Genomic DNA, 27,644 nt, shown 5'->3' on the forward strand with positions numbered 1-27,644 from the left:
TGTATTTAAGCACACGGTGTGTGTGTGCAGGGTCCTGCTGAGGTCTGGTGCTGGAATCATAGAACGATAGAGTTGGAAGGGGCCTATAAAGCTGCCGAGTCCAACCCCCTGCTCAATGCAGGGATCCAACTTAAAGCATACCCGAAACATGGCTATCCAGCTGCCTCTTGAATGCCTTTGGTGTTGGAGAGCCCACCACCTCCCTATAATAAATAATAATAAATAATAATAAATAATAATAAATAATAAATTTTATTTCTAGGCCGCCTATCTGGCCGCACAAGCGGCCACTCTAGGCGGCGTACAAGATAAAGTAAAATACAACATACGAACTACATAAAAACCCAAGAACTATAATATAAAACGAAACCGAACCCACCCATAGCTAAAACCAATGGCACCCAAAAGAAAAGAAAAAAAGGTCATTGGTTCCATTGTTGTACCGTTCTAACAGGAGGTTTTCCCTGATATTCACTTGAAATCTGGCTTGTAACATGAGCCCATTATTCCGTGTCCTGCACCCTGGGACGATCAAGAAGAGAAGATCGAGTAGAACCTCTGTGTGACAACCTTTCAAGTACTGCAGTACTGAAGAGTGCAATCATATCTCCCCTCAGTCTCCTCTTCTCAAGGCTAAACAGGTCCATTTTTTTCAATCTCTCCTCATAGGCCTTTGTCTCCAGTCCCTTGACCATCCTTGTTGCCCTCCTTTGAGCCTGTCCCAGTTTGTCTGCATCCTTATTAAATTGTGGTGTCCAGAACTGGACGCAGTACTCAAGATGAGGCCTAATCAGTACCAAATAGAGGAGAAGCAATACTTCATGTGATTTGGAAACTATACAGTACTTCTGTTAATGCAGCCTAAAATAAAACTTGCCTTATTTGCAGCCATATCACACTGTTGGTTCATATTCAGCTTGTGATCAACAACAATCCCAAGTTTCTTCTTGCATGTAGTATTGCTGAGCCAAGAATCCCCCATCTTATAACTGTGGATTTGGTTTCTTTTTCCTACATGTAGAACTTTCCACTTGTCCCTATCAAATTTCATTCTATTGTTTTGAGCCCAATACTCCAGCCTATCAAGATCCCTTTGAATTTTGTTTCTGTCTTCCAAGGTATTAGCTATCCCTCCCAATTTTGTATTATCTGCAAATTTGATAAGCACTCTCGGTATCTCCTCATCCAAGTCATTAATAAAAATGTTGAAAAGGACATGATACACACAAACTACTTGTAATGTCTCTGCACCTCCCACGCTGATATTATAAGCAAAAGAGATCCTCTCCAAATGAAGGAGAAGCTTTATAGATGTCAAGGGTATGGAAGGTTTGCTCCTTCTTGTATTTTGGCTTGTGGAAGAAAACTGCACCTACTATGCCTTGACTTAGATGGAACTCAATAGCTACTACTTTGGGACAGCAGCCAAAGGTGGAGAGTTGTTTTTTGTGTGTGTGCAGTCCTCAACATTCTGCACCTCCCCACCCCCCCGGCTGGATCAGATTGCAGAGCAGCCATCCATTGAAGGGACTTTGTCCTCACACTTCTTGAAGGTGATCCACTGAGCCATGGGTGAAGAGAAGAAAACGAAACACGATAAAAAGAAAATGAGGATTTTGATCCCTCACATACTAAATAACTAAAGTGAAAAAGGGAAGATCAACCCAAAGTGGGAGACAGAAGGGAGAATTCTGGAGTCAGAAACGAGCTTTGAAAAATAAACATTCTGTTTCTTTTTGTGGCAGGCAGAAGAGATCCAAGGAGGAAGGCATTTCCCTCCCATCCTCCTGCTGACTGTGGAGGAAGGGAAGGGGGCAAAAAAAAAAGCATCTAGCTGACACAAGCTGCAAGTGGTTCCTTCCTGTCTCATCTAAAGCTCCAGGAGGCTCCTTCCTGAGTCCACAACACTCAAAGGCACAGAAGCCATGAAGAACGTTGGGTGGTGGAGGAAGGTGTCTCGAAGCCATGGAGGAAGTGGCATCAGTTCAGTCCACAGGCCCCTTGCCACGCCCTGTTGCTCTTCAACCCCTTGCTAAAGTTGGTCTTTTGCACTAAGAAAGCAGGCTAAGTAGGGGATCCCTTTCTCTTTTCTCTCCCTTCCCACCCTTTCCTGATAGCTTGTGGACTTCCTTCCAAATGGCCTTGCTATATACCATGGCAAGAGACCTTCCAGTTCCAAAGCAACGAACACCAGTGTGAGCAAGCAGGTGGAGTCATGGAATGATGGATGGACCCATCTGGTGGATGGCCGGGGAGGGAGGGGGCTCAGGCACTTCCACCTCAACAGCTGTGCACAGATGGCACCATCTCATTTGGCCAGATGGAATTTGCTTTTGCAGGCAGAGCTCGTTAATTAGACTTTGCAGATCCTTCCCCATCACAAAACGGTTAAGTGGCAGAAGTGGTTAAAGTCCCTCCCCTCTCTAGCCCTTTTCCTTCCACCCCAGCTTTGAGACACAGCTGAGCTCCCCACCCCTGAGAGCTGAGATTGTGGCTGCAGTCAAAAGAAAATGTCAGCTGCAAGGACTTTTTGCTCCTGCTGGCTCCTTGACAGCGCTGGGCCTTTGTGCCTCGCACTGAGTGAAGAGGGAGCTGCTGGGGAAGTAGAGCTACCAGGTCTCCGGTTTTCGGCCGGAGTCTCCAGTTTTAGGGGGGCCCCTCCGGCTCTCTGGCTAGCACCCCTTAATCTCCAGACTCTCAGCTTCAATTAAAAAAATATTTAAGTTTCTAGGTGGTCTGGTTCCCGAGATATACACCAAAATGTCAGCCGCCACCCCCCACGACTGTTTAATCTATTTAACTGACACAACGCTGAAGTTGGTTCCTAGTTCCCAGTTCCTTATTTGCTTGAAAGTTCAAAACACTAAAAAAGAAGAGTTGACAACTACAGCAACTTCAAACCAAACTTAACATGTCTCTGAACCCCAAAATATATGTTGGGGTACCCTGTATGATATATCACTGTGATCGGGGGACTCTCCCCATCAAGAATAACAATACATTTATGCAATCAAAATCATCAGGCTTCTGATATTATCATAAATACATAATGATGTCATAAAATCATAAAAAATAAGTAACTGGGGGTGCCCACCCCAATATCTGCTCTGGGCCAGGATGAATCATATACCCCAGGAAAGGGGAGGGTGTCCTCTACGAGAAGCCACTGCATACCGCCTGGCCCAGAGCTTCTGCTGGGCCCAGGGCACGGAGGAGGGCATCTATGCAAAATCAAAGCAGACCAAAACATACAGGAAAAAATAAGTAATTGGGGGTGCCCACCCCAAAATCTGCTCTGGGACAGCACAAATCATATACCCCAGGAAAGGGGAGGGTGTCCTCTACGAGATGCCAGTGCATCCTGTCCGGCCCAGAGCTTCTGCTGGGCACTGGGCACGCACGGGTGCATCAATGCAAAATCAAAATGGACAAAAACACATAGAAAAAAATAAGTAACTGGGGGTACCCACCCCGAAATCTGCTCTGGGACAGCACAAATCATATACCCCAGGAAAGGGGAGGGTGTCCTCTACGAGATGCCACTGAGGCTTCTGACCTGGCAACCTTATGGGGAAGGCTGGCAAAGGCAATGCTCCATTGGGTACCCAGGCATCTTGGATACTGTCGGGCCAGCCAGGATATTCATTGGGACAGGGAGCTCAGCCTAGCATCAGGATTTGAGTGTCAGCAGCAGCAGCATAGAGATGGGGGGGGAGTCAAGATGTTGGAAGAGGAGGGAGCTGCAGACTGGAGTTAAGAAGGTGGCAGCGATAGTGAAGCTGGAATGGAAGATCATGATAAATGGAAAAAGAGGGGGAGACCCAAAGCTCAGGATAACAGATGGACTGTGGAATGGGATTGAAGGAAAGGATGCTGAGGACCGGGCTACGTAGCTGGAGATGAAGTGGGGGCTGCAGATCAAAACGAAGAGTCACAGGCTGAATGCAACATGCAAGGAAGACACTCAGGCCTTGCCTAACAGGTGGACTGTGGGATGGGAGTGAAGAGAATTAGCAATTCTGATGGCGGGGTGGGGGAGGGGAGGAGAAAGAGATTACTGCTACAGATGCAGTCATAGGTCACAACTAAGTGCTATTGTCAGAAATGCTCTGGCATAGATCTCAGGGGTGAAATGAGCAGAGGACGAGGAGCCCACGCATTGGCTGGTTCTGTAGTCCCACATGATGAGGGGTGTGGTGTGTTCCATGGGTATTCATGGACAGACTTCTGCCAGTAGGATGCCAGGACAAGGCATGCACCCAACACACCTCCTACACCCTCCTCTCTGCAGTTCCTGTGAGCTACTCACAACTGCCACAAGACCATGCTGGCCATTGCAACATCAACGGTCAGAGGCAAAACACTGTTAATCCTGCAGGCTAAGGGTGGCCTAAATGATGCGCCAGGCAAGATATAAGCTACTCTGCAGCCTGAATGTAGACCCAGTCTCCTACAAAACAAGGCAGCAGATTGTTGGCTTCCGCAAGCTACACACCCACACGATAACACAAAGTCCTCTCACCATCCATCTGCTGGGATCATCAGGAGTTGGGGATTCAGAATCTGTCACCAAGGGAGGTGTGAAAGTGGCATCAACGATCATGCAGACAGAGTGGGGGGGGGAGGCAAGCCAGGAGGCTGAGCCTTCTTTATCTCTAAAAAAAGCTCAACAGGCAGTAACACTGGCCAAATGACAAGAGCCATGTTGCTTTGCTAAACTTGCAACTCTTAATAAAAAAATCCCTCCCTTGAAATCCCAATCTTTTGCCTTATTTCCCTATTATCTTACAGTCTCTGGTTTGTTATTGTAGAATCAAGGACAGGTTCTAGGATGTTGGCAAACTGCACAAAGGGGCATAAATACAATCATTCATAAGGATGACCAGCAAAGGTTTCTTTTCAGCACTTCACTTATAAATCAAAGATCTAAAATATTAAATCTTGCAAACAGAAGCAATTAGTTCTTCTTAAGCTGTAGGTGTCTGCGTCAGCAAAAGAGTTAGGAACAGAAGTTCACATGCGCAGGTCTTACTCTCCCTTACCACTCCTTCACTTGTAGTCCTTTCAGTAGGACTTGTGGCTTCTTCACACATTATATATTTAAGATGGGCTCACCAAATGTGTAAATATAAAAATATAATATAGTAACCTGCCATATACCGGTTGTTAGACGTGTATGTTTTCTAAGACACTTGGAGAGGGTGCAGTTTCCCAACTGAAGCCCAAACTAGAGGTGACTTTAGTTGCATAAATGCAAGTAGCCTGTATGTTTTTTGGGGGATTTAACTCCCCCCTCCGGGGTGCTCCCAAGAAAAATTACTTCTCCAAAACTACTATTTGCATTTCCATTGGTGCTTCCTCTGAACTGTAAACAGTAGTAAACAGTAATATCAGAAAAGAGATGGGCCTGTGGCAGGGACCAAAAGAGTTAAACTTCCTCTAGGAGACAAACACAGATTTTCCTGCTGCAAAATGTGGGGAGCAGCCCTGGGATGGAGATTTGCACATAACTTGTGTCCTCTGTTGTAGTTCTGCACAAAGAAATCAGCAGCAGTAGTAGAATTCAGTAGTTGTAGTAGTAAGCCAGCCAGAAGGTTGTTCTGCCACTTGTTTGGATGAAGAGATTGTGAAAAACGTCCTTGATATTGCAGTTAATGTTCAGAGTGTTTGTCTTCACTCATCCTAGGAAAGAGGAGGAAAAAAAGAGCAAGAAAACTTCTAGGGCTGCCAAACAAATTAGAGTGAAAAAAAAGCTCATCAACAGTCTTGCTGTTAGCCAATTAATTAGCCTATTTGAGTAACATTTTCAGTATCTCAAAACAGGCATTCTTTGGAGATTATTTATTGACAGTAACAGTTTCTATGGCAGGTTTCTGCATTTGTAAGTGGATGTTGTAATACCTAGAGAAAGAGACACTGCAGTCCTTGGCACACTTACGTACTTTCTAGTAAGTGCCGCTAAGTCAATGGGACTTACTTCTCAGTAAAATGTACAGGCTTGCATTGAAAAAGTGTCATATACATCACCCTTTGCACAGAGGGGAAGCCGGCCTTATAACTTGCATAGCTCATGCTGGATAAGAAGTGGCTAAGCCATGCCCTGCAGACCATATGCCCACCCCCCCAAAAAAAGTTTTTTTGTGGCCCAACTCCACTCCAGTTGTATTTTTTTTTTCAAAAAATGGGAAAAATAGTTGTTCTCTTCAAAACAATCTGAATGCTTCCATGGGTTCTCCACTGTGATGCCATTATGTCAAAAGTCCCCAAAGGTCCCCTCTTTTAAAACAGGGGTGGGGAACCTCAGGGCTGGGCCCAAATTTGGCCCTCCAGGCCTCTCTAGCCCTCAGAACCCCTCAGGCCACCCCTCTTGTTGTTGCCTGGCTAGAATACATCCCTAAACTATGATAATGCCTCTACCTTGTCTGGAATGGAGGGTAGCGAGGTGCGTGTGAGTGCGTATGCAACCCTCCCCCCTACCATATGGCGGTAATATTTACATTTATTGCTCCGCCCACTTTCATGTCCCACTATTGGCATGTGGCTCTTGGAAGGTTGCCCAGAAGGGAATGTGTTCCTCTGGCTGAAAAAGGTTTCCCACCCTGTTTTAATTTAAAAAAGAAGCATTTTTTTTCTAATTGCTCTTGTGGGGGCCCCTGCTGTGATACCAAGGTTTTTTTGTGGACTGCACAACTCCCCCACCAAGATTTTCATTTTTTTATTTTTTTAAAAAAAAATAAAAGCATTCTTCGTACTGGTCCTCTACTGTGACACTGTGATGCAAAAAGAATTTTGTGACCTCCAAAGACATCCCTCCACAATTTGCCCTTAAAATTAATTTATTTTTTACTAAACTGAATAATCAATAATGAATGATGAGGTATGGTTTAAAATAGTGTAGAATAGCTGATGGCCATGCCTTTTGGATAGCAGCCTTGAGAACTACAGTTCTCAACATGCTCTTTTACATTTCAACCATGCCCACTTTGACATGTGGCCCCAGGAGGCTAGGCCATGAGTTGATGTTGACCTCGGCCCCCAAAAACGTTAGCCACTCCTGCACTAGAGCATGCACATTCTCCTCCATTATGTGGATGTTTTAGTGGCGGTGGTGATGGATGTCTCCTGCACACCAGAACTGTGCAGAACAGAAACCCTGAAACAGCATGCTCACTCCCTGACATTACAGCAATAAAGGTCTAACCAGAGATGACAAGGGGTATTCCATGGTTGGAAGAGGATTTCCATGGCAAAAGTATACTGCTGCCCAGTCTTGAGGAAATGGCAGCTCCTCAGCTATGCCACTGCACCAGGAGTCTTGCTGAAAGCGTATGATCAGGGCAAGCAGAAATACAAGGCATCAAAACAGTTTGCACCTCTGGGGCAGAGTAAGCACCTGTATCAGGGTGAAGAGGACTCTGTTTCCCTTTTTAGGCTAGGTTTTGGGATGCTTCTGACCTGGCAACCCTATCTAGAACACCTCATACATTTTAGTGCTTGTTATTTCTGCATTGCCAAAACAGCTTCTGGTGCATTTGATAAAAAAGAGCAAATCCTTTGTGACCTTCTCAAGGCAAATGCAAGTCAAATGTTTCTGCCATGTCAGGGGGGAAACCCACATGATTTTCCAGAGAGCACATGGCACAATAAGGTGCTCTACTGGAAATAGCCGCTCTCTGGGGCTCTGCAGTCTTTTCATCCTGCCACGTTACCCGGGCTGTCCCTTTAATGCCATTACTAAAGAGCATTAAAAAAGCAGATTGCTTGAAGGGATCATGTGGCCATTCAGCCCCCCCACACACACACACACCTACCTCTCAGGCTGAGGCAGTGCAGAAATGGCCTCCAAATGTTTCCGGATGTATTCTCTGGATCTTATGTCTGCCTGGAATTAGGTCAGAAGACAAAATCAGGTAGACAGGGTGCTTGGGCTGGCTGATGCCTGTGGTTATTTCTCGGGAGCTTGGGCAGGTAGTGAATGGGGGATAAAACCACTGTGCTCTGACATCATCTAACGGAAATGGAAGAAACAAGGCCCAAATCCCAGCCCCGCCCACACTGAGACCAAGCATCTCATTGCCATTTTCTGGATCAACCAGGAAATGGGTGGCTGTCACCCACTAGTTCATACAATGTCTCTGGACTGTGCTCCAAGCTGGCTCTAAGCATTTAGGCAGCAAACCACATCTTTGACATCTACCTACTGCCATGGACTGCATTTTTACAGAATGGAGAGCTGACACCAAGTCAAGGAACAAATTCACAGGAAGCTGGCTTGTATAAGGTCAGGCTCTATGCCCACTTAGCCTACAATGAATGTCTACTCTGACATGCAAGCAGTTCTCCAGGATCTCAGTTGGAAATCTTTCTCATCCATCACCTCTGACCCAGGCCTGTAGTAGGGGTGGGGGTGCTTCCCCCCCCATAGCAGTGCTTCCCCCCTTTGGATTTTTGGGGGAAATTGTCTTTTTAATTTGTGACATGACAGACAATGGCAACCTCAATAATAGCTTATTTGAAAAACAAGCACAATTTAAGAACTGGACCCTCTGAAAAATTCAGTGAATAAGGCAAGGCAAGTGCACAAGAAAAGCCTCATCTGGAAGAGCTCCCAAAAGCCTGTTCACTCAAGATTTTCCCTGACTGAGGGTGGATTCTCATGATCGCAATCACTTATAATTACTTAAGTGATCCAGAAAAAAAAAACCTGTATACCCTGAAGAGTTACATACTAGAACTTTGTATTATGGGGTAGAGTTAGACTCCACCACTTGGACTTTTCTTTGCTCTGCTTTTCAGTTTCAGTTTCAGTTGTGCTATCTACCCAGCCAGCAACAAAGAAGCATGTTTGTTTTCCTGTAGTAAGAAGTCAGAGTTTGTTTATTCTGCAGTTTTTCTAATTAGTAGAATAGGACTGGGTGCTTATTGCTAAAGGGTGAAATACAGATATAACTTAAAGTGATCTGAAAATATGGCTACTTTTTACTATTTGAAAGCACTGACTATACTCACAATCATAGTGGCTATTTTTTCTCCTTTTTCTTGATGACTTTATGGCAAAGGATAAAAAACACCCTACAGGAATAGAAATATTGCTGTGTACACTACAGTTAGCTAGCTGGCTGGCTGGCTGGACAACTAAACTGTAACTCAGGCCTAATTTCTGATTTTCCCAATTTGTGCAGCTCAGTATGCCTTTCTAGGGTTTCTGGACAGAAAAATCAACCCAGAAACCAGTAAAAAAAAATCTAATTGCTTTCCACAATTAGCTTCCAATTGCTTTGTTCGTCCTTTATATAGCAGCCAGTTAAAAAGTTTTCCCTTGATTGTCTAACAGGAAGGAAAATCTAAAGGCCAGGAACAAGACAAGAAGGAGGGGTTCTCAAGGAGCAGTTAATGTTGGAATGTATGAGGTTCAACTCCAACCTGGTGGGTTGAGACTGCATGGGGTTAATAAGAGTAGCTAGAGAGCTAGACCTCTTGCTGGTTGAGGCTATACCTATCCCTTTGATCCTGCCGTCTCTTCCCTTCCTGCTAGACTGATAAGCAACAGGATGTTTGATCCCAGTTCCTTCCCATCTTTCTCAGTGTTCTCTTTCTCTCGAGAGGGGAGCAGTCATCTTCTCTTTGTCTCTCCCTCTCAACCAGAATGAGGGCGAGTACTGGGACCAGTGCTCGTTGCTCCAGCATAGCCAGTTAGCTAGATATAGAACTCTTTCCTATCAAGCATGTACTTCCAGAATAATGTAGTTGTTTCTTATTTTAAAGCTTAGTCTCTGTCTGACTAATTTGCAGGGAAGGTAGAATCTTAGCAAAGATTCACACACACACACTAAGCTCGCTCAATACTCTCTGTTCCTCAGCGCTACGCAACTTTGCTACGCATCTCAATAGAGATAACTTCCGACAGTTAACAAACACACCCTATAGTATTTATTTTTTCTCTGCCCTTCCCTAAACTTATTGAATGGACAAGTTTTTTTCCAGGTGGAATCTAAAACTGGGATACCTGATGCAGCATCAAAACCAAGCTCAGGAGGCTCACTGTGTTTACCAAAATAGTTCAGTTCATGAAGAATCAGGACACAGGGGCAGACCACACATGAAAGGGGACTGTCACTATAGGCAAAATCAAGCTTTGGAGCCTGGTATTCCTGGGAATCTCTCAAAAAAGAGTGAGGCAATTCAACAGATTAAACTTCATTCATGTAAGTTAACACACTGTCTGGACGGAGGGGTGATGGGGAAGGTCACTGCCTTTCGTTTCCCTGGCCTGGCCCTCACATCCTCTCCACTAGTGGGGGAGGGGATTGGCTAGTGTTATGTGCCTCTCTCCCCCCAGTGCCCCACCTAGAAATATGACTGCACAACCTAACAAGGAAGTCTCGCTACAGGGCTGCTCTGACCTGACCCTTTTTAAAGTGAACATGATGGGGACTGGACCATATGCATGCAAAGCATGCACTCTCTTGCTGAGCTATGATCCCTTCTTAATTCATTTCTTGATTCAAGGGGAAGTGCATCCTGATTAACGTTGCGATCCCATCTTCTATCCCTATGACTTTTTAAGGGTGTGAGAGATTTCCCTAAGGAGAAGCAAGAGAAGAATGAGATTTTGCCTCACCTCTCCTAGCTCTGTGTTTGTGTGTGTGAGAGAGATTTTGATTGACTGGCTGACTGAAACAGCAAGCGTGCCAATTTACAGGTGAGCAGAACAAAGTGATGTGAGCAGGTGTGTGCCACCAAAATTGCTGAGTTGAGTGAAATAGTAGAGGGCCAGTGGGTCAAACTAAGCATCGTGGGTTGTCATATTTTTTTGGGAAGTATCTTTCAATAGGCATCCTAGTAGAATTACTTCCAAATTCTAGAACAAGCCAAAACTCTGGCTGGGTTTGTTTGTTTATTTAGTTAGGAAAAAATTATAGACTGCTTAACCAGAAAAATCTCTTAAGTGATGTACATAATAAAATGATCACCAATAAAACAGAGATAAAATCAGCAACACTTTAAAATAAATATACACAACTAAATTACATGCCTAGGTAGGCTTTCTAAAATGAAAAATATTTCAGCAGCTGCCTGCCTAATGTCAATAAGCAGAGAGTTACATTCCTACTTGTCCTACATTCTTCTAAAAAAATTAGTTTCCATCATTCAGCTCCATACCAGGAAACCCTTCAGGGCAAGGGCTATGTTTAATGGAGTCTAGACGGCTCAAGCAGGTAAGCTGTGTAATATGCCAGGGGTTCCCAAACTGTGGTCCATGAGCTTTGCTCAGGTGGTCGGTGGCATGTCCACATTAAATATTCATATTGATTTTAATTGTTTTAATTGCTTCTTTTATTTCTCATATTGTATTCAATTGCATTACAATTTGAATTCTATGGAATCTAAATTGCAATACAATAAAATATGATAAATAAAAGAAACAATTAAAATACAATTTTAAAAAATCATACAGCATCTAGCACAGTGTGTTACAACTACTATAACAGGCAAAAAATATATATATTAAGTGGTCTGCCAGGAACCTCAGCAATTTTCAAGTGGTCCATGGGGGAAAAGGTTTGGGAACCAGTGTTATATGCTACTGCAGCAGCTAAAAGCCACCCCTTTTCCCAAAATAAACCCATCAATTCTGGGTTAAAATGGGGGGGGGAAATGGCTTCAGGTGGGATTGTTTCACTGGAGGCATTTTTCTCATCTACTCTGCTGAAATGAATCTCACGACCCAGGAATTTCAGTCTCTTGTTGCTCAACTGAATTCATAACCAGGGAATTTGAACACATTCCTGTACACTTCATTGTGGTACAGTAGCTAGAGTGTTGGACCTGGACCTGGGAGATCAGGGTTCATATCCCCACTCAGCCATGAAACTCATTGGGTGACCTTGGCCCAGTCGCTGCCTCTTGGCTTAACCTACCTCATGGGGTTGTTGAGAGGATAAAATGGAGAGGGGAGATGAAGGGAGGAACCATGTATACCCCTCTGAACTCCTTGGAGGAAAGATGGGTATAAATACAATAACAAATAAAAATAAAATGAATTAAAACCTGGGACATTTCATATCTAGTTTATCAAGGATTACACTATCTGCAGCATCATGAGATACATTCATTTCATTTTGGGGTGTGTGGGGTTTGGAGACACCCCTGAAACAAGTTGTTCTGATGCATCGTTAAGTGTCCTCTTAGACTGCAAAAAGTCTTGCAAGTCTTCACTCCTAATACTGTGCTAAGAGACAGCTTGACCCAGCTTATTAAACCAAGAAGCTAATCAATAATATGGATCATGTTGCCTTAATAAGCCCACCAGATCACACCTATTGTTGGGGTGGACTAGCAGCAGCATTAGGGGCTGGAGGTTATGCTGGGAGTATTTTGGGATGAGATTTGGGCACATCAGGCTGGGCATGGTTGGGGAGGTAGGCTGGGATTGTGGGGCTCTGAGGTTCCATTGCCACAGCACAGGGAAGAGCTTGCAGCCTTTTTTCATTCCAGTGCTAGGAAGCACAGATACAGGGACCCAAGAGTACACAACCAGCTTCCCTCTCACTTTTTGGGGGACAGGGGAATTTTCTCCTGGGTAACAGTGAGAGTGGTGGTAGTGGAAACAGTACTAAAAGTACTAAAAGGTTATGAAATACAGAGCACACTGCAATAATCAACCAGAAAGAGCAACAGTGGAGCACAGAGTTCTTAGCTTGTTTCACTGGAGGAATTCTTCTCATCTTAAACTCTTAAACTTCACCAAGGGTTAGTTTACAAGTGCACAAACAATCCCAGGTTATTGAACTGATGACATGCAGCTGGATGCACAAACTGTTTCCACTGAAAACACTGTACTTGTGGCAATGTGGGGCAATTAACATTTCCCCTCTTTCTGATGCTTGAATTGTTAAGGCTTATTGGCCAATGCTGTAGCGAATAAGGAACGTGCACGTGTGGATGAACCAGCCATAAATCATGAGGGACTCCCAGTTATACATGTGTGCAAACCCTCGCATGCACAGAGCACAAACCATCATTTCGGTGTTGCGTTATTTAGATCAGTGATTCTCATAGAGGAGGGGGGGGCACACCATCAGGCGTGAGAATGCGTTGGTAATAATTGGTAATAAGGCAATCAGTAGTTAACACTCAAAGTATGCATTGTTGTGAACTAATTGGCTGCTAAAGACCCAGTTCTAAGTACACGTCAGAGGAGGTCTGCCTTTCTTCTGACACTGGGTGGCTCAATGCTTCTACATTTAAAGTGCGTCCCACCTCAAGTGAAGCTTCCCTCACATATCAAAGATCTGACCCAAAAGGGATATGAGAGTGCCAAAGTGCTGCATCCTGTTCCCTACAGCTATTTGGCACTGTGAACCTACAGGGGTGTCAAAGCAGACTCCTGTCCTCAGTCCATCCTGAAGGGTGATGCTGGCAGGCAAAATACTGGGGAGTATCAGTGGACCTTCTCTCAACTCAAAACTGTTTCCTGCAGCTTTGGTAGTTGGGCACTAGCTGCAGCATCTCCTATCATGGTGCAGGGAAGGGAGAAGCTCCTCCTTCTAAACCTCTTCTCGGCATGCAGTTAACAAAGGCACAGGCTGACTAATGGCATGCCTGATGCACCCACACCATGCCAGAATCTCCCACTGCTCAAATCCTGCTTCCGGGTAAATTCAGATGGTCTAGTGCTGCCACTTACTGGCTGCATTCTCGACTGGCAGCTTCTGCAGTGTCTTGCAGAGCCCTGAGAAAGAGTCAGCACTGCAGTCAGCCATTCCGCTAAGGAGTCATTTAACCAGCCAGCAACCAGACTCTCAATGGAACTCTAACTGGCAAGTAATTTCTATGCCAAATAAAGGAGGGGGCTCAGTCAGGCAGGGGTGGGCAATTTAATGTACCCCTTTGAGCCACATGCCTACCATTTCAGGCTTCTGATGTGCATGCTTTCCACGGTTATTCAGGGGGCAGACTTCACCTGCATTGTGTGCAGTCATATCCCGTAGGCACTCTGGGAACACAGAGGTGGACCACCCAGGCACAACATTTGGATGGAGGTCTTCATACACTGATAGAGGATGGGCAACATATAGTTTGCTCAGTAAAAATGATTGCTTCCCTTGATGCAGCAGTGAGATGGATCAAGGGATGATAGAAGGAAAAGTCACTGGCTGGGATCCTTGCAAAAATCTTAAATATCCAGTTCTCTCAGAAAAAGGGAACATCTCCTGGGAAGTTAGTTTCACGTTTTCTCAACCAGTTATGAAAAAGTGGCTAATAGAACTTGGATGGAAGCAACCAGAGCAATTCATAGCAAAGAAAGTTCAGAAAGAAAAAAAACACTCTGCTGAAAGAACAGCCATGCATGCAGTGCTTGGAAAGGAGGGATCGCCGGTGTGATGTAATGTCCGGAGTGTTAGATTTGGACCAGGAAGCCCTGGCTTCAAATCACCACTCAACTCATGAGGGTTGCAGCAGCATGACAGAGATGTTGTGAGGATAAAATGGAGAAGGCCCAACATGTCTCCCCACAAAAAACTCTGTGGAAGAAATGCCAGTGTGATAGGGAAAGAGAACTGCATAGGCAGTGCCAAGAAAAAAAACTGGATGGAGAAGGAACGAAATATCACATATGCACAGGATATTCCTCCCATAGGAGGAATCTAAGAGCCCCTTAGAAGTTGTTTTGTAATAGGCCTTTGTGTCCTGTAATTTCATCCTGTCCTTCTAGCGCTCCTTCCAGAGCTATGCAGTCTCTCAGACTACAAGGGTGCATACTGGGAAATGCATCAGAGGCTGGACTTGAGATAATAGGTTCAAGTCAGTAAAAAACAACGTACCTCTTCAACCCACCACATCATTCCCTTCTGTAACTCACCACCACTAGGTGGGGTGAGGGCTAAGAGAGAGCTTTTTTTATAAAAAGGGATTAGACAAATTAATGGAGCTGTGGTACGGACCATTTTTTTGTCAAGAGTTGTATTCCCTTGGGCGGGGGTGGGGAACTGGATCCCACCAGTGGGCCAAATCCTTATCTCCCCTACCTCACCACACCAGAAGGTCAAATCTGACAGGTGGGTGGAGCTGCCCAACTGTGCATCAGCTGATCTCAAAATTACGCCAGGCAAACTGCCGGAAAAGAGACAAATTGCTCTTGCCAAACTAACTGCTTGCAAAGGGCTTTTGAAATTTAGGCCAAAAGCTGCAGGTTGCCCATTTCTGTCATGGAGAACAGATCTTCAGTGACTGGTGGGCAAGATACCTAAACTGAAACCTCCACCTATAGAGGATGTATAACCTCAGACTATAAAATGCTGGAGACACACAACGGGATGCTGGCATCATCCTGTTTGCAGCATTCCAGAGGCATCTGGTAAACCACAAATGGAAACATTATGCTGGCCTAGGTGAGGCTACAACTGACCAAGCAAGTCAGAACTTATTGTCAGATCACCTGGTCCCCTAGCTTGAGGCTGACAGTGTCACCATTCTAACTGCAGATCCTGCTCGCACCTGCCGGATGGGCTCAGGAACCCGATACCTGCAGCAGGAATGGACCAGGTGCACGGCTGACTGGAGACTCATCTTGTGTCCCACAGAGATGTACACAGGTTTGGTGCTCTTGGCATAGCTGCGCAAGGCCTGGGCAGATTTAAAAACAAAACATACAGATAGTATAAGTGGCACAAGTATAGTGGAAACTCCAAAGAGCTTGGACCCAATGCAGGTCTCATTGTTGCCAGATGGAGCAAAAAGTACAACAGAGGATCAATCAGTCTACTCCCTGTTGGTCTGAATAATAATAATAATAATAATTTAATTTTTAGGCCGCCTATCTGGCCGAAGCCACTCTAGGCGGCGTACATATTAAATTCAATAAAATACAAAATACAGTAAATACAATAAATACAATAAATACAATAAAATACAAATAATCAACAGTGACAGAATAGCAGCAATTGTAATACATAGCAACGGGCATTGAGTATATAATTAGCCCATCCCGATAGTCCCAAAGGCCTGACCAAACAGCCAAGTTTTTAATGCTCGGCGGAAGGTATCCAGGGAAGGGGCATGTCGAAGATCGAACGGGAGGGAATTCCAGAGAGTGGGGGCCGCCACCGAAAAAGCCCTCTCTCTAGTCCCCACCAACCTAGCTACTTTTGTTGGTGGGATTGAGAGAAGGCCCTGCGTGGCAGATCTTGTCGGGCGGCATAGTTGGTGACGCTGGAGGTGCTCCTTCAGATAAACCAGGCCGGAACCATATAGGGATTTAAAGGTTAACACCAACACCTTGAATTGGGCCCGGAAAACTACTGGAAGCCAGTGTAGATTAAATAATACTGGTGTAATATGATCCAGAGCTTTGAAAAGTTACTTTTTTAAACTACAACTCCCATCAGCCCCAGCCAGCATGGCCACTGGATTGGGCTGATGGGAATTGTAGTTCAAAAAAGTAACTTTTCTAAGCTCTGATATGATCACGGCGACGGCTGTTTGTAAGTAAACGAGCCGCCGCATTCTGTACCAGTTGAAGTTTCCGGACCGTTTTCAAGGGTAACCCCACGTAGAACGCATTGCAGTAGTCTAATTGAGAGGTGACCACTCCCACTACCAGTGGGAGCTGATGAACAGGGAGGTACGGTTGCAGCCTGCGTATGAGGTGTAGTTGGTACCAGGCTGCCCGGCTCACTGCCGAAATCTGAGCCTCCATGGACAGCCTGGAATCAAGAACAACCCCCAGGCTGCGGACCTGGTCCTTCAGGGGCAATTGTACCCCATTAAACCTCAGGTCAACAGGACCCAGCCTACCCCTGTCTCCCACAAGCAGTACCTCGGTCTTGTCAGGATTTAGCTTCAGCCTGTTCCTTCCCATCCATTCACTCACGGATTCCAGGCACTTGGACACGGTCTCCACAGCCAACTCTGGTGAAGACTTAAATGAGAGATAGAGCTGTGTGTCATCCGCATATTGGTGACACCGCAGCCCAAATCTCCTGATGGTAGATCCCAGCGGCTTCATATAGATGTTAAATAGCATGGGAGAGAGGATAGAACCCTGTGGCACTCCACAAGTGAGGGGCCAAGGGTCTGAAACCTCATCTCCCAATGCTACCTGTTGGTGCCTGTCAGAGAGAAAGGAACGGAACCACTGTAAAACAGTGCCTCCAATTCCCAGTCCTTCCAGGCGATCCATCAGGATACCGTGGTCAACGGTATCAAAAGCCGCTGAAAGATCTAGGAGGACAAGAAAGGTGAATTCTCCCCTATCTAATGCCCTCCTCATATCATCCACCAGAGCGACCAAGGCTGTTTCAGTTCCATGTCCAGTCCTGAAACCCGATTGGTATGGATCCAGATAATCCGTTTCATCCAAGTGTGCTGACAAGTGTGAAGACAACCTTGGCAGTAGCTCAGTGCTTCCTACTCTGCCCACTTCCCAGTAGTCCCTCTCTGCCAGCACTTACCATACCCAAGATTCTCCCTGAAGTATTCAATAAGGGGAATGTGTCTCCTCCTGCCTGAAGATCTTGGATCTGGAATACAAGGAAAGGGATTTGTTGCAACCAAGATGAGTCAAGGTGGATGAACTGGATCGATCTGAGGTGACTTCCTAGAATTCCCTCTGCTGCTGGAAGAGGTTGGGTTCACACTAGTCAGCCATTTTCTTTGTGAGTGTCAGTTCAGTCCTGTTGCTCTGTACAGCAAGTCCTTAAAAGAGTCTGGGACAAGAGTAGCTTCGATGAAATTCTCTCTTCCAGGCTTGCAGGTATCACTACATGCAGGAGGGAGCGGCTTCCCATTTGGGGGCATTTCACATGTTTTTAACATGCATATGTAAAAACTAATGTGCATGCAACAAATGCATGCGTATACACACACATGCTCGGAAGCCAAGGTCGGCTATGGTTCCCTGACACAAGGTGGGCAATGCACGTTAGTCACGGCATTATGTGTGAATCAGCCACTGACATAGCACCATTATTGCATTTCAAACAGATTCATATTAATGGAAGAATATTGGAATTGCAACTGCAGTGCAGGCAGACCAGCAAAAACGTCTACCATTCCTGCAGGATTCCCTGCCAAGAGTACAATAAGCAACAGTTCCTGGGATGTAGGATTTGTAGGCAGCTTCCTTAACCTGAGTCAACAGCCTTAGTCCATCTAGCTCACTGTTGTCTTCAACACTATTGTAGCAGCTCTCCAGGGGTTCAGGCAGGACTCTCTCCTAGCCCAACCTGGAGGGGTTGGGGACTCAATCTGGGTCCTTTAGCATGCAAAGCAGATGCTCTGCCACTGAGCTACAGCCTTTCCCTATCTGCTGTTCAGAAAGCGAGCTCAGAATTACTATGCGGGACTTACTTGTTCCTTGTGCAGCTCATCATTAGCCAGACCATCAACCTGCAGGAGATTTTTCGCTACACCAATACAGGGAAGACCTGTGAGCACACCAAGATGGCAGGCAATGCCAAACCCTGACAGAGGAAAAGTGGAAAGAGCACACAATGAAGAAAAAAAGCCAGTGAGAGAGGTTTCCAGTTTCCTGTGGGCCTCTTTGTGAGGCTATGAGATCCAAAAGGAGGGTGACATATGGTGGAAGAGGCAAGGGGTCAGCATCATAGGGCACTTGTCAAGGCCCCACATCCTTTTGAGGGGCCTGCTGATGACCCTGGTTGTTCCTCCTCCTTTCTGCTGCTGCCACTTCACCTGCCATCTTCTTGCATGCAAGCAGCGATAAGAGTGAGGTGATGCCTTGCAAGTGTGGGGATTGGGCCTGAAGGAAAGAGCAAATTAATGAGCAGTGGCAAGGAAGAGGTGCACCTACTTTGGTGGGAGGAGTGTAAATGGAGGGCATCATGCCCAAGAGCCCTGTAAACGCTGGAGCCAGCACTGATGAGAAACTCCCCATACTGGCATCTCTATTGCTCCCAGGCATGATTACAGAGCAATCAAATATGGAAAGAAAATCTGAATAGTTGCTAGATTAAAATGATTGTTCAGTAGCCTTACCTCTATGATGAAGTATACCGTTTCCATCTACAAGGAGAACCTAAAAAAGCCACAAAGAGGGACATAAGTGAGAGGTAATACATGGTAGGAAACTTTAATGATAATAGAATGTGTGTGTGCATGTTGTGAGAGAGAATGCATACATGAGTTGAAAAGCAATCTTCCCCGCTGCAGAAAGAATCGTGACACAATCACAGAACCATACCCAAAAATGACTCACTGTTGGCATTGAGCTCTACTAACAGGAAGTGAGCAGCTTACACTCCCCTTCTCAAGATCAGAGCTGTAGAAAGGGGAATGTGTCACAGTTCCTGTTCCTCAGACCTAGCCATCCTTCTGGTTTAGAAATATCCCTCTTCAATCTTTCTTCTTTTGTGAGGGAATTTCCATAGCACTTGTGGATGACTCCAGATGTGCTGCCTTTGAGATCACTTTGAACCCTTCAGCATGTGCTCAGAGATGAGGCAGCTCTTTGTTTTGCTGCACATATCAATGGAAACTGTACCTACAGAAATACACTGAGTAAGTGAACAGGCTGATGTGGGTGACCATGGCACCTAGTTGGCTACTGCTGGATCATTCAGATCCAGCAAAGCTAACTTAAATTCCACTGGTTTCACTAGGTCTACTCTAAGCATGATAAGTCTGGAACCAAGCTATTTATCTTCCTTTATAATATTTTCATAAGTGTCACACTACATAATTCTGTGCAGGGGCAAGCCTGTGCAGAAGTATTCATGTGTAGTGTGATGCTGTGAGGCGAGGTGGTGGTGGTGATGGTGCTGCTGCTTGCTTGGGGCACAAGTTGCGTGGTGGCAGTGACCCATGGGAGGGAGGAAGGACTGGCTGGTGACCTGTGGGGGGGGAAGGGGGAGAGCTGGTGACCTGTGTGCAGGGAGGGAGGTGAGAGTACTAGTGACCTGTGGGGGGGAGGGAGGAGAAGCGCTGGTGACCCATGAGGGGAGGGGGAACACTGGCAACCCGTGGGGGTGAGGGGGTGCACTGGCAACAGTAGGTGGGGTTTGTGAGTGAAGCGAGCAGGGAAGGAACCCCTAGTTTTTAATATTTATATTAAGAGAAAGAATTGGAGGCATTCAAGAAGCAGCTGGACAGCCACCTGTTGGGTATGTTTTAACTTGGATTCCTGCACTGAGCAGGGGGTTGGACTCGATGGCCTTACACAACTCTGCTATTCTATAATAATAATAACAACAACAACAACAATAATAATTTCTACCCTGCCTTTCTATAAAAGTACTTAATGTGGCTTACAGCAACAATTGTTTTTTTAAAGAACATAACAATTTAGCAATATAAGAATAATAACTAAATATTAAAACAGGGGTTCCTAAATTGTAGTCCAGAAGCTTCATTCATTCATGTTGATTTTTAATTGTATTTTTTTTATTTGTTATACTGTACTTTATTGTATTGAAGCTTGCAATCAAATTGCAATACAATAAAATACAATATAAGAAATGAAAGAAGCAAAACAAATACAAATAAAAATCATACAGTGTCTGGCACAGGACATTACAATTGCTATAAAAGGCAGAAAAATCATTCAGTGGTCCACCAAGACCATCAGTAATTCTCAAGTGGCCCGTGGAGAAAAAAGAATTTGGGCATCACTGGAATAAAACATACACACATGAAATCAAACTAAAAGCAACAGATTAAAACAACAGCAGCGAATCCTTATACATGCTGTCAGGCTGTGGTTATATGTGGCATCCCTCTTTTTCCCCACAGATGCTGTGTTGGGCTGGTAGCTTGCCTAGCTCTATTGTGGAGCAGATGTCGGTTATGGGCATAAACTATCCAGAAAGGGCAGGCAGACATTGTTAGTGGTAATTTCCCATTAAGAGAAGGGACGGCCAACACACACACACGCACACACACACGCACGCACGCACACGCACGCACACACACACACACACACACACCACTTGCTGGGAAGCAACAGCAGGAGAGGGTTGTTGCCTTCAAACCCTGCTTGTGAGCTCATTGGAGGCAGCTGGTTGGTCACTGTGGGAAAAAGGATGCAGGACTAGACAAGCTCTTGGTCTGATTCAACAGGGCTCTTATTTTGTTCTTAGGTAAAGGGAAATTATCACACCTGAGGCCTGAGGCCAGGCTCTTTTTCCTCTAATCGCTGCACTGCCTCCACAAGAAAAGGGACTTCTCGGAAGGCCAGGAAACCTGCCACATATGGAGCGCTCACAGCCACCATGCAGCAATCTTCGTACAGGACCTGAGAAGATGGAGGGAGAATGCAGAGTCAATTATTTCCTCATGGCTATGACTGAGGAAGCTTCAGCACTTACTTACTTCTCTGCCAAGCACCCACTAAAGTCTCTAAGCTGAGAAGTATCTCCCACCAGTTCAAGACTCAGGCTTGTCCCATCATCCCTATCAATCTGTGAACAGTCTTTTGGCAGCAAATACCCAAGGCCAGCCATGTTCTGACTGCCTTAATTTAGCAGAGAGACAAATGGATCACATTTTTTTGTTTTCTTGCAACTGCAAAAAGTGATACAAAAAGTGCACATTCTTCAAAAATCCAAAATGTTTCAGCTTTGATTGCTGAAAACAATAAAAGCCAAACAGAAGCTCCATTCACTTGCAAAATATTAAATAAAAAGAAATGTGTGAAATCGAAAAAATATATATATAATAAAACTTGTCAGGTCATTATGTTTGGAAACGAACCAGAAGTTCAATGGCAAAACGTATTTGGGGCTGTGATGCAAGAAGTTTAGCTTTAGAAATAGTGGAGATTATTATTACTATGTTCTTGTAGTTTCTCATAAACTTTCTCCAAAGTGTATACATACCCAATTTTTTAACATGATCTTTTAAGAAAAAACACTCAGAAATAAAATTGCTGCTAGTCCAAAAGTGTAATGAATTCAGAATTCATTATAAACGGTGAAACAAAATTATAACTCTTTGTCTTGGTTTTTTATAAACTGAGAGACAGATGAAACTGATAAAGAGACTTTACAGCACAATCTTAACCATGTCTACTCAAAAATAAGTCCTATTGAATTCAATGGGGCTTACTCTCAGGTCAACTGGGCTAGGATTGCAGCCTTATAAACCATTTTAAAATAGTGCATGTGGTTTTGACTTGGGAAATGTTGGCTTAGTGGTGAAGGATTTCAAGGGATAGGAAAGTACAGCTTCTAAAATGATAAGCAGAACCAGTGGTGCCATCAGGGGCAGGACTTTGAAGTAGAAGCCCGGGGCCCCACTTAGAAGAATGAGCAGGAAGGGACCCCAAATGTAGCAGAGGTGGCTTAACATATTTTGAAGCAAGTGACATAATACACATTACCATCTTAATAGGGCTCATCATAAGAATCTATAGCCATAACATACATAATCCGGCACAAGTCCCCAAATTCACCATGTTCTTACTGATTTACTCCTACATTGCTGCCACAATCTTATCCTCACCCTTTCTATCAGAACAAACAACTTGGCAGCTGAAGATGGCTACTAAATTAAAAGTTATCCTGGCAGCAAGTATGAATATAGGAACATTTGGCTTTTTTTCTCCTTTGTATATTACCCCACCAGAGCTTCAAGATTCCGCATTTCATTCTCATCATTTTCCCGGAGAATGTGCTCTAGCTGTATGACTGTTTTACCTCAAGGTCTGGGTAGCTGAGCACCACCAGAGAAGCACAGGCACTTGTGTCATCTTCTTTGACATAAGACAGGTCCACTCCACCAACTCTCTCCAGCCCAGCAAAGGAGGGATTGCTCTGCCACTCCTGGGTGTCTTGGTCAATCACATCTGCCTTCAACTGGGCTTGATCACTAAGGAAAACAAAAGAACTGGGTAGAATCTGTTTGTTTCCAGTGCCATAACAGGTTGGGGACAGACAATTTTCAGTGTGTTAGCAGTAATATGATAGATGCATCACTGCCCACAGTGTGTATGCTTATCTCTTGATTGCCTCTGGTTATTAAACCCTGCAAAATCTGTTTAACTGGAGATGGCAGTGGAACAAGATAGATACGCACCAGAAGCAACAATGTTTCCACCATAAAATTTAACTCTTTAAAAAAAAATTAACCTCTCTTCTGTCTGCGGACTACTGTAATACACATGAGACTTCTGCAGGCCATGGAAGTGTGGAACTTACTTCTGAGGAGACATGTATAGGATTGCACTGTTTATGGCTCAAATCCCAAGCACCCTTACTAGGACTCAGTGGGATTGACAGCTGAGTAAACGGGTTGAACATCACACTGTTAGGCTTTGCTCTTACTATGTGACAAACTTGATTGAATCCTGACTCCCAATATTCCAACAGTTCCTCAAAACACTGAAAAAGTACTGCAGAAAACAATACTGTTAATAGTGTGTGCATGTTACCATACTAAAGGGTGGGCATACAGGAAAAGAGAGCTAAATAATGTGTGGTTAAGCAGACTACATGTTGTGTTTGTCCTAATACCCTGGTATCCAACTCAGTAGTCAAGTGCCACATATGATGAAATGGCTATTAACCTATAGTAAACTGGTGCTTTACTTTTACCACCCATTTAAAAAATATATTTTTAAATAAAATTCTTTTACACATGTACCAGTTCAAAAATGCGTGTACCCTTTTCTCCTTAACTATCACAGATCCATCCTTGGGTCCTATATGCTGCAAAATGCACTTCAACATCTATAGTTCTCAACTATCCCAAGAGCTTGGGAGGCTTTTTTCTTTGGCAAGGCACCTTTTCAAGATAGATCTAATTTTACTTCAAGACACTCAACATTTGAAAAATGATTCAGTTGTTATGATGTGGACTTGTACTTTAAATCAAAATGTGTTCCAAATAGTTATTTCAAAATGGTTTTCAATTTTTTGGTTCAACATGGTTCTGTAAATCAACTTTTAATGCAGTAAAAATGGTGGAATCAAAATACAGGTTACAGATATTGGACAAAAATTTGGAGGTGCTGTTGAGATGTAGTCTAACTGATTTTATGAATTTTCCTGAACTACTTATTTATTATTATTTTATTTATTATTTAATTTATATCCCACCCTTTCTCCCAGCAGCAGCCCAGGGCAGCAAACAAAAGCAGTAAAAACACTTTAAAACATCATAAAAACAGACCTTAAAATACATTAAAACAAAACAACTTTAAAAACTTTATTTAAAAAAGCTTTAAAAACATATTTAATAAAAAAGGTTAAAAAAGATATTGTTTAGGGGAAAAAAGGTTTTTAAAAAACATATTAAAAGCAATTCCAACACAGATGCAGACTGGGATAGGTCTTAAAGTAAAAAGCTTGTTGAAAGAGGAAAGTCTTCAATAGGCGCCAAAAAGATAACAGAGATGGCACCTGACTAATACTTAAGGGGAGGGAATTTCACAGGGTAGGTGCCACTACACTAAAGGTCCGTTTCCTATGTTGTGCAGAATGGACCTCCTGATAAGATGGTATCTGCAGGAGGCCCTCACTTGCAGAGTGCAGTGATTGACTGGGTATATAAGGGGTAAGACAGTCTTTCAGGTATCTTGGTCCCAAACTGTATAGGGCTCTGTAAGCCAAAACTAGAACCTTGAACTTGGCCCGGTAGCAAATGGGCAGCCAGTGCAATTCTTTCAGCAGCAGGGTGACATGGCGATACCCTGCCACAGTGAGCAGTCTTGCTACTGCATTTTGCACCAGCTGCAGTTTCCAGACCAACCTCAAGAGCAGCCCCACATAGAGCACATTACAGTAATCCAGTCTGGAGGTTACCAGTGCGTGGATAACAGTGGTCAGGCTATCCCCGTCCAGAAACGGCAGCAGCTGTCTTACTTAATGAATCCCGTTCCGTGCCCGGGACCTACCGGGCAGAGGGACGAGCTTGCGGCCGCTGTCGATGTCCAGGCCGCCATCTTGGGGGATGCGTGCACACACGGCGCGCTGGCGCGCCGTCGTGCGACGCAGCAGGGAGGCGGGGCGGCTGAAGGCTATTTAAGGCCGCCCCGCCTGCTTCCCGCCATCCAGTTCAAATTTCGGCGGCACCCGCCCGACCCTCCCTCTGCTGCAGTGTGATCCATTTGGTCGCTACGGGGCCGACTAGGAATTTTTGGCCTGCCTGCCTCGCTTTGCTGGCAGGTTTCTTTTGCCTACTCCACACTGTGGTTGGGGGGAGGGGTCAAGGGTTAGCACGGGTGCCCCTGGGGTCAATAGGCTGATTGGGCTGTTTAGTTTGAATTGTTAACGGTCACTTTTGGAGTGCAAGCGAAGAAGTGCGGGGAAAGGTTAAAGGGAAAGGGCAGCTAGGTGACACCTTTAGGCACCTTTGGGGGTGACAGGTGGTCCGGAGGCCTGCAGCTCAGGGCTACACGGCCCGGGGACAGGGTACGGGCCGCCTTTGGGGCCAACGTGCCTCATCCGCTCGGCGTTTCAGGGCTCCGAGGGGCGGTGATGCGGGTTGGACCCCCTACACATCTTCAGGGTGTGGCTGGAGCTGGGGGGCTGGCACAGGGCAGCCCCAGGCTCAGGCAGGGCATGGTCGCCCGATAGCTGCTAACAGGCTTTGCCTGGATCACCAGAATGCTCCCGCCCTTAATCTCCCTTCTGCAGGTTCATTATTCAATTGATTCTGTTTAAATAAAGTGGCCCATTATTTACCCAAGCAATGGTGTCTGTGTTTTATTTCAGCAACAGGCCGCAAATATATATCAAATTTCGCACTAATTCTATCAATAAATAATTCAACGCATTGTGTTTTTCTATCCTAAAACAACACAGTTGATTTTTTTTTGTCACGTGGCGAAAATGTTGACATATTCGCCACAATTTTGGCAAGTTTAAAAAAACTGTTGGGCACCGCTGTCCTAAGAGGAATGGATTGCGGAAGTATTTGCAGTGAGAAAGCTTATGAAGCTGTAACCCAGCAGGTGGCGCAGAAGCGAACTGCAAGCTTCAGTGGTCTCCCCCAAAATACAAATCCCAGAGTGCTCAGCGACAGGAAGAGACTGCAAAATAGCCCTGTTTCTCTTTATCTCTCACCCACCCGCCTCCTCACCCGCTATATCTTACCGCTCCCAGCAACGTAATGTCTCCGCCGCCACTGGCGGCTGCGTTTGTGTTCTGTTCGCCATTCCACCCTTTCCCTTACTACTTCCTGGGCTGCTCCCGTTGTCATCACGCCCCCAAAGAAGCACAGGCTAAGAACGACGGTTCCGGAAGACGAGACAGGTGGACATTTTCTGTTCGTGCCCGATCATTGAAGCGTTTTCGCCGTTTGGAAGCGACGGTTGATACATACACAGCATAGGATAGGGAAAGGCATATGTTACAGCCATAAGAGCAGAGCTTGGAAAAGGTACTTTTTTGAACTACAACTCCCATCAGCCCCAGCCAGCATGGCCACTGGATTGGGCTGATGGGAGTTGTAGTTCAAAAAAGTACCTTTTCCAAGCTCTGCATATGAGGAAGGGGATATTATTTTGCAACTAAATCTTGTAGAACTGGCAACATCCCCTCCACTTTTTTTGCATTATAGACGGCTGCATTAAGCTTCGATATTATTTAATATGACCCTTCTGTAAGCTTTTTCAATCACTGTTTGATCCTGTTTTCTTCCTTTCCTCCCTAAGCCTATTTTATTCTTGTTTGTGGTTGGACTCCCTCTGCAGTGGTTTGGCTCGTAATGTATTCCTCATTCCAAAGGGAAATGGCTTACTCAATTAAGGCTTCTAATTTAATATTAGTTTGCATTTTAAAATATTTATTACCTGCAAGAGCGTAGTGTTCAGGTTTCATTCTATTTCCCCCCACCCACCCGAGAATAAAGATTTTAATTACTCTGTATTGATTGAGTACAAGAATATTTTCCTGAGTTTTTCAGCTTTAGGAAGTATTTCGCATGAAGGCTTAAAACTAGTTTGGGAAACCCGTGATCCTTCAGAAGTTGCTGGACTACGACTCCCATCGTTCCTGAATAGCCATGTTGACTGGGGCTGATGGGAGCTGGGAGTCGAATGAGTGCCACAGGTTCCCCATTCCTATGCTAGACATAGTAGTATGAAACTGGTCTAAAATATGGTTGGGCACCCTTGTAAAAACCAATTGCACGGAAAAAGACAACAGTGACAAACATTGGCACTGCATTTTCAAGGAAAGGCGACAAGCACCTAGGCCTGGTGCCAGTGAGCAGCCAAGTGTGGCCCTGGCCAAGGATCTAGGAGCTCACAGGAGCCCACCACCAGGACTGGTCACCTCCTCCCACCTTCATTCCTGCAGGGGCCCGTTGCCACTGCTACCACCACTTCCTCAGTGTCTTGCCACTCCTTCATTGGCTAGAGACTCCAGGTGCTCCACTGTTAGCCCTTCCACAGCCACTGCTGCCGGCACATCGGGCCTCATGCCCTCAGAAGCAGCTTCCATGCCACAGGAAACTTCACCTTGCAGTGTCTGCGGCTACAGTGTCCATGGGGCGAAGTTTCCCATGTCATAGAGGCCCAATGTGGTTCTGGCGGTAGCGGCTGGGGAAAGCTCATGGCAAACCACCCTTCCAGCTGCTGAAGGGATGAGCAAGGTGCTCAGGCGGCAGCAGCAGTAGCACCACCAGCACCAGCTGCCGCCGCCAAGATGAGCAGTGGGAGGTGGTGAGCAGGCCTGGCA

The 27,644-nt window shown here is 45.1% G+C and overlaps 1 protein-coding gene across 3 annotated transcripts; it reads right to left on the reverse strand.

Annotated features, from left to right (window-relative positions):
- Nucleotides 1-259: 259 nt before the first annotated feature.
- On the reverse strand, nt 260-26,309 carry ENDOV (endonuclease V). 3 transcript variants are annotated; one of them, XM_061615787.1, is made up of 9 exons: nt 26,058-26,307; nt 22,659-22,830; nt 21,122-21,256; nt 19,003-19,042; nt 18,355-18,467; nt 17,457-17,525; nt 15,502-15,630; nt 7,812-7,882; nt 260-5,682 (listed from the first exon to the last, which is right to left on the reverse strand). In XM_061615787.1, exons 1-9 carry the CDS (start codon nt 26,117-26,119, stop codon nt 5,652-5,654), a joined length of 822 nt encoding a protein of 273 aa, XP_061471771.1. In that variant the 5' UTR covers nt 26,120-26,307; the 3' UTR covers nt 260-5,651. The 3 variants fall into 3 exon arrangements, 2 of the variants coding, with proteins under 2 accessions (XP_061471771.1, XP_061471772.1); XR_009761275.1 differs by having other exon boundaries at nt 5,655-5,682; nt 15,530-15,630; nt 26,058-26,308; XM_061615788.1 differs by lacking the exon at nt 260-5,682 and having other exon boundaries at nt 15,443-15,630; nt 26,058-26,309.
- Between the last annotated feature and the right edge of the window lie 1,335 nt (nt 26,310-27,644).

This window comes from Rhineura floridana, chromosome 3, assembly GCF_030035675.1.
Source record: "Rhineura floridana isolate rRhiFlo1 chromosome 3, rRhiFlo1.hap2, whole genome shotgun sequence".
Taxonomy (NCBI): Eukaryota; Metazoa; Chordata; class Lepidosauria; order Squamata; family Rhineuridae; genus Rhineura; species Rhineura floridana.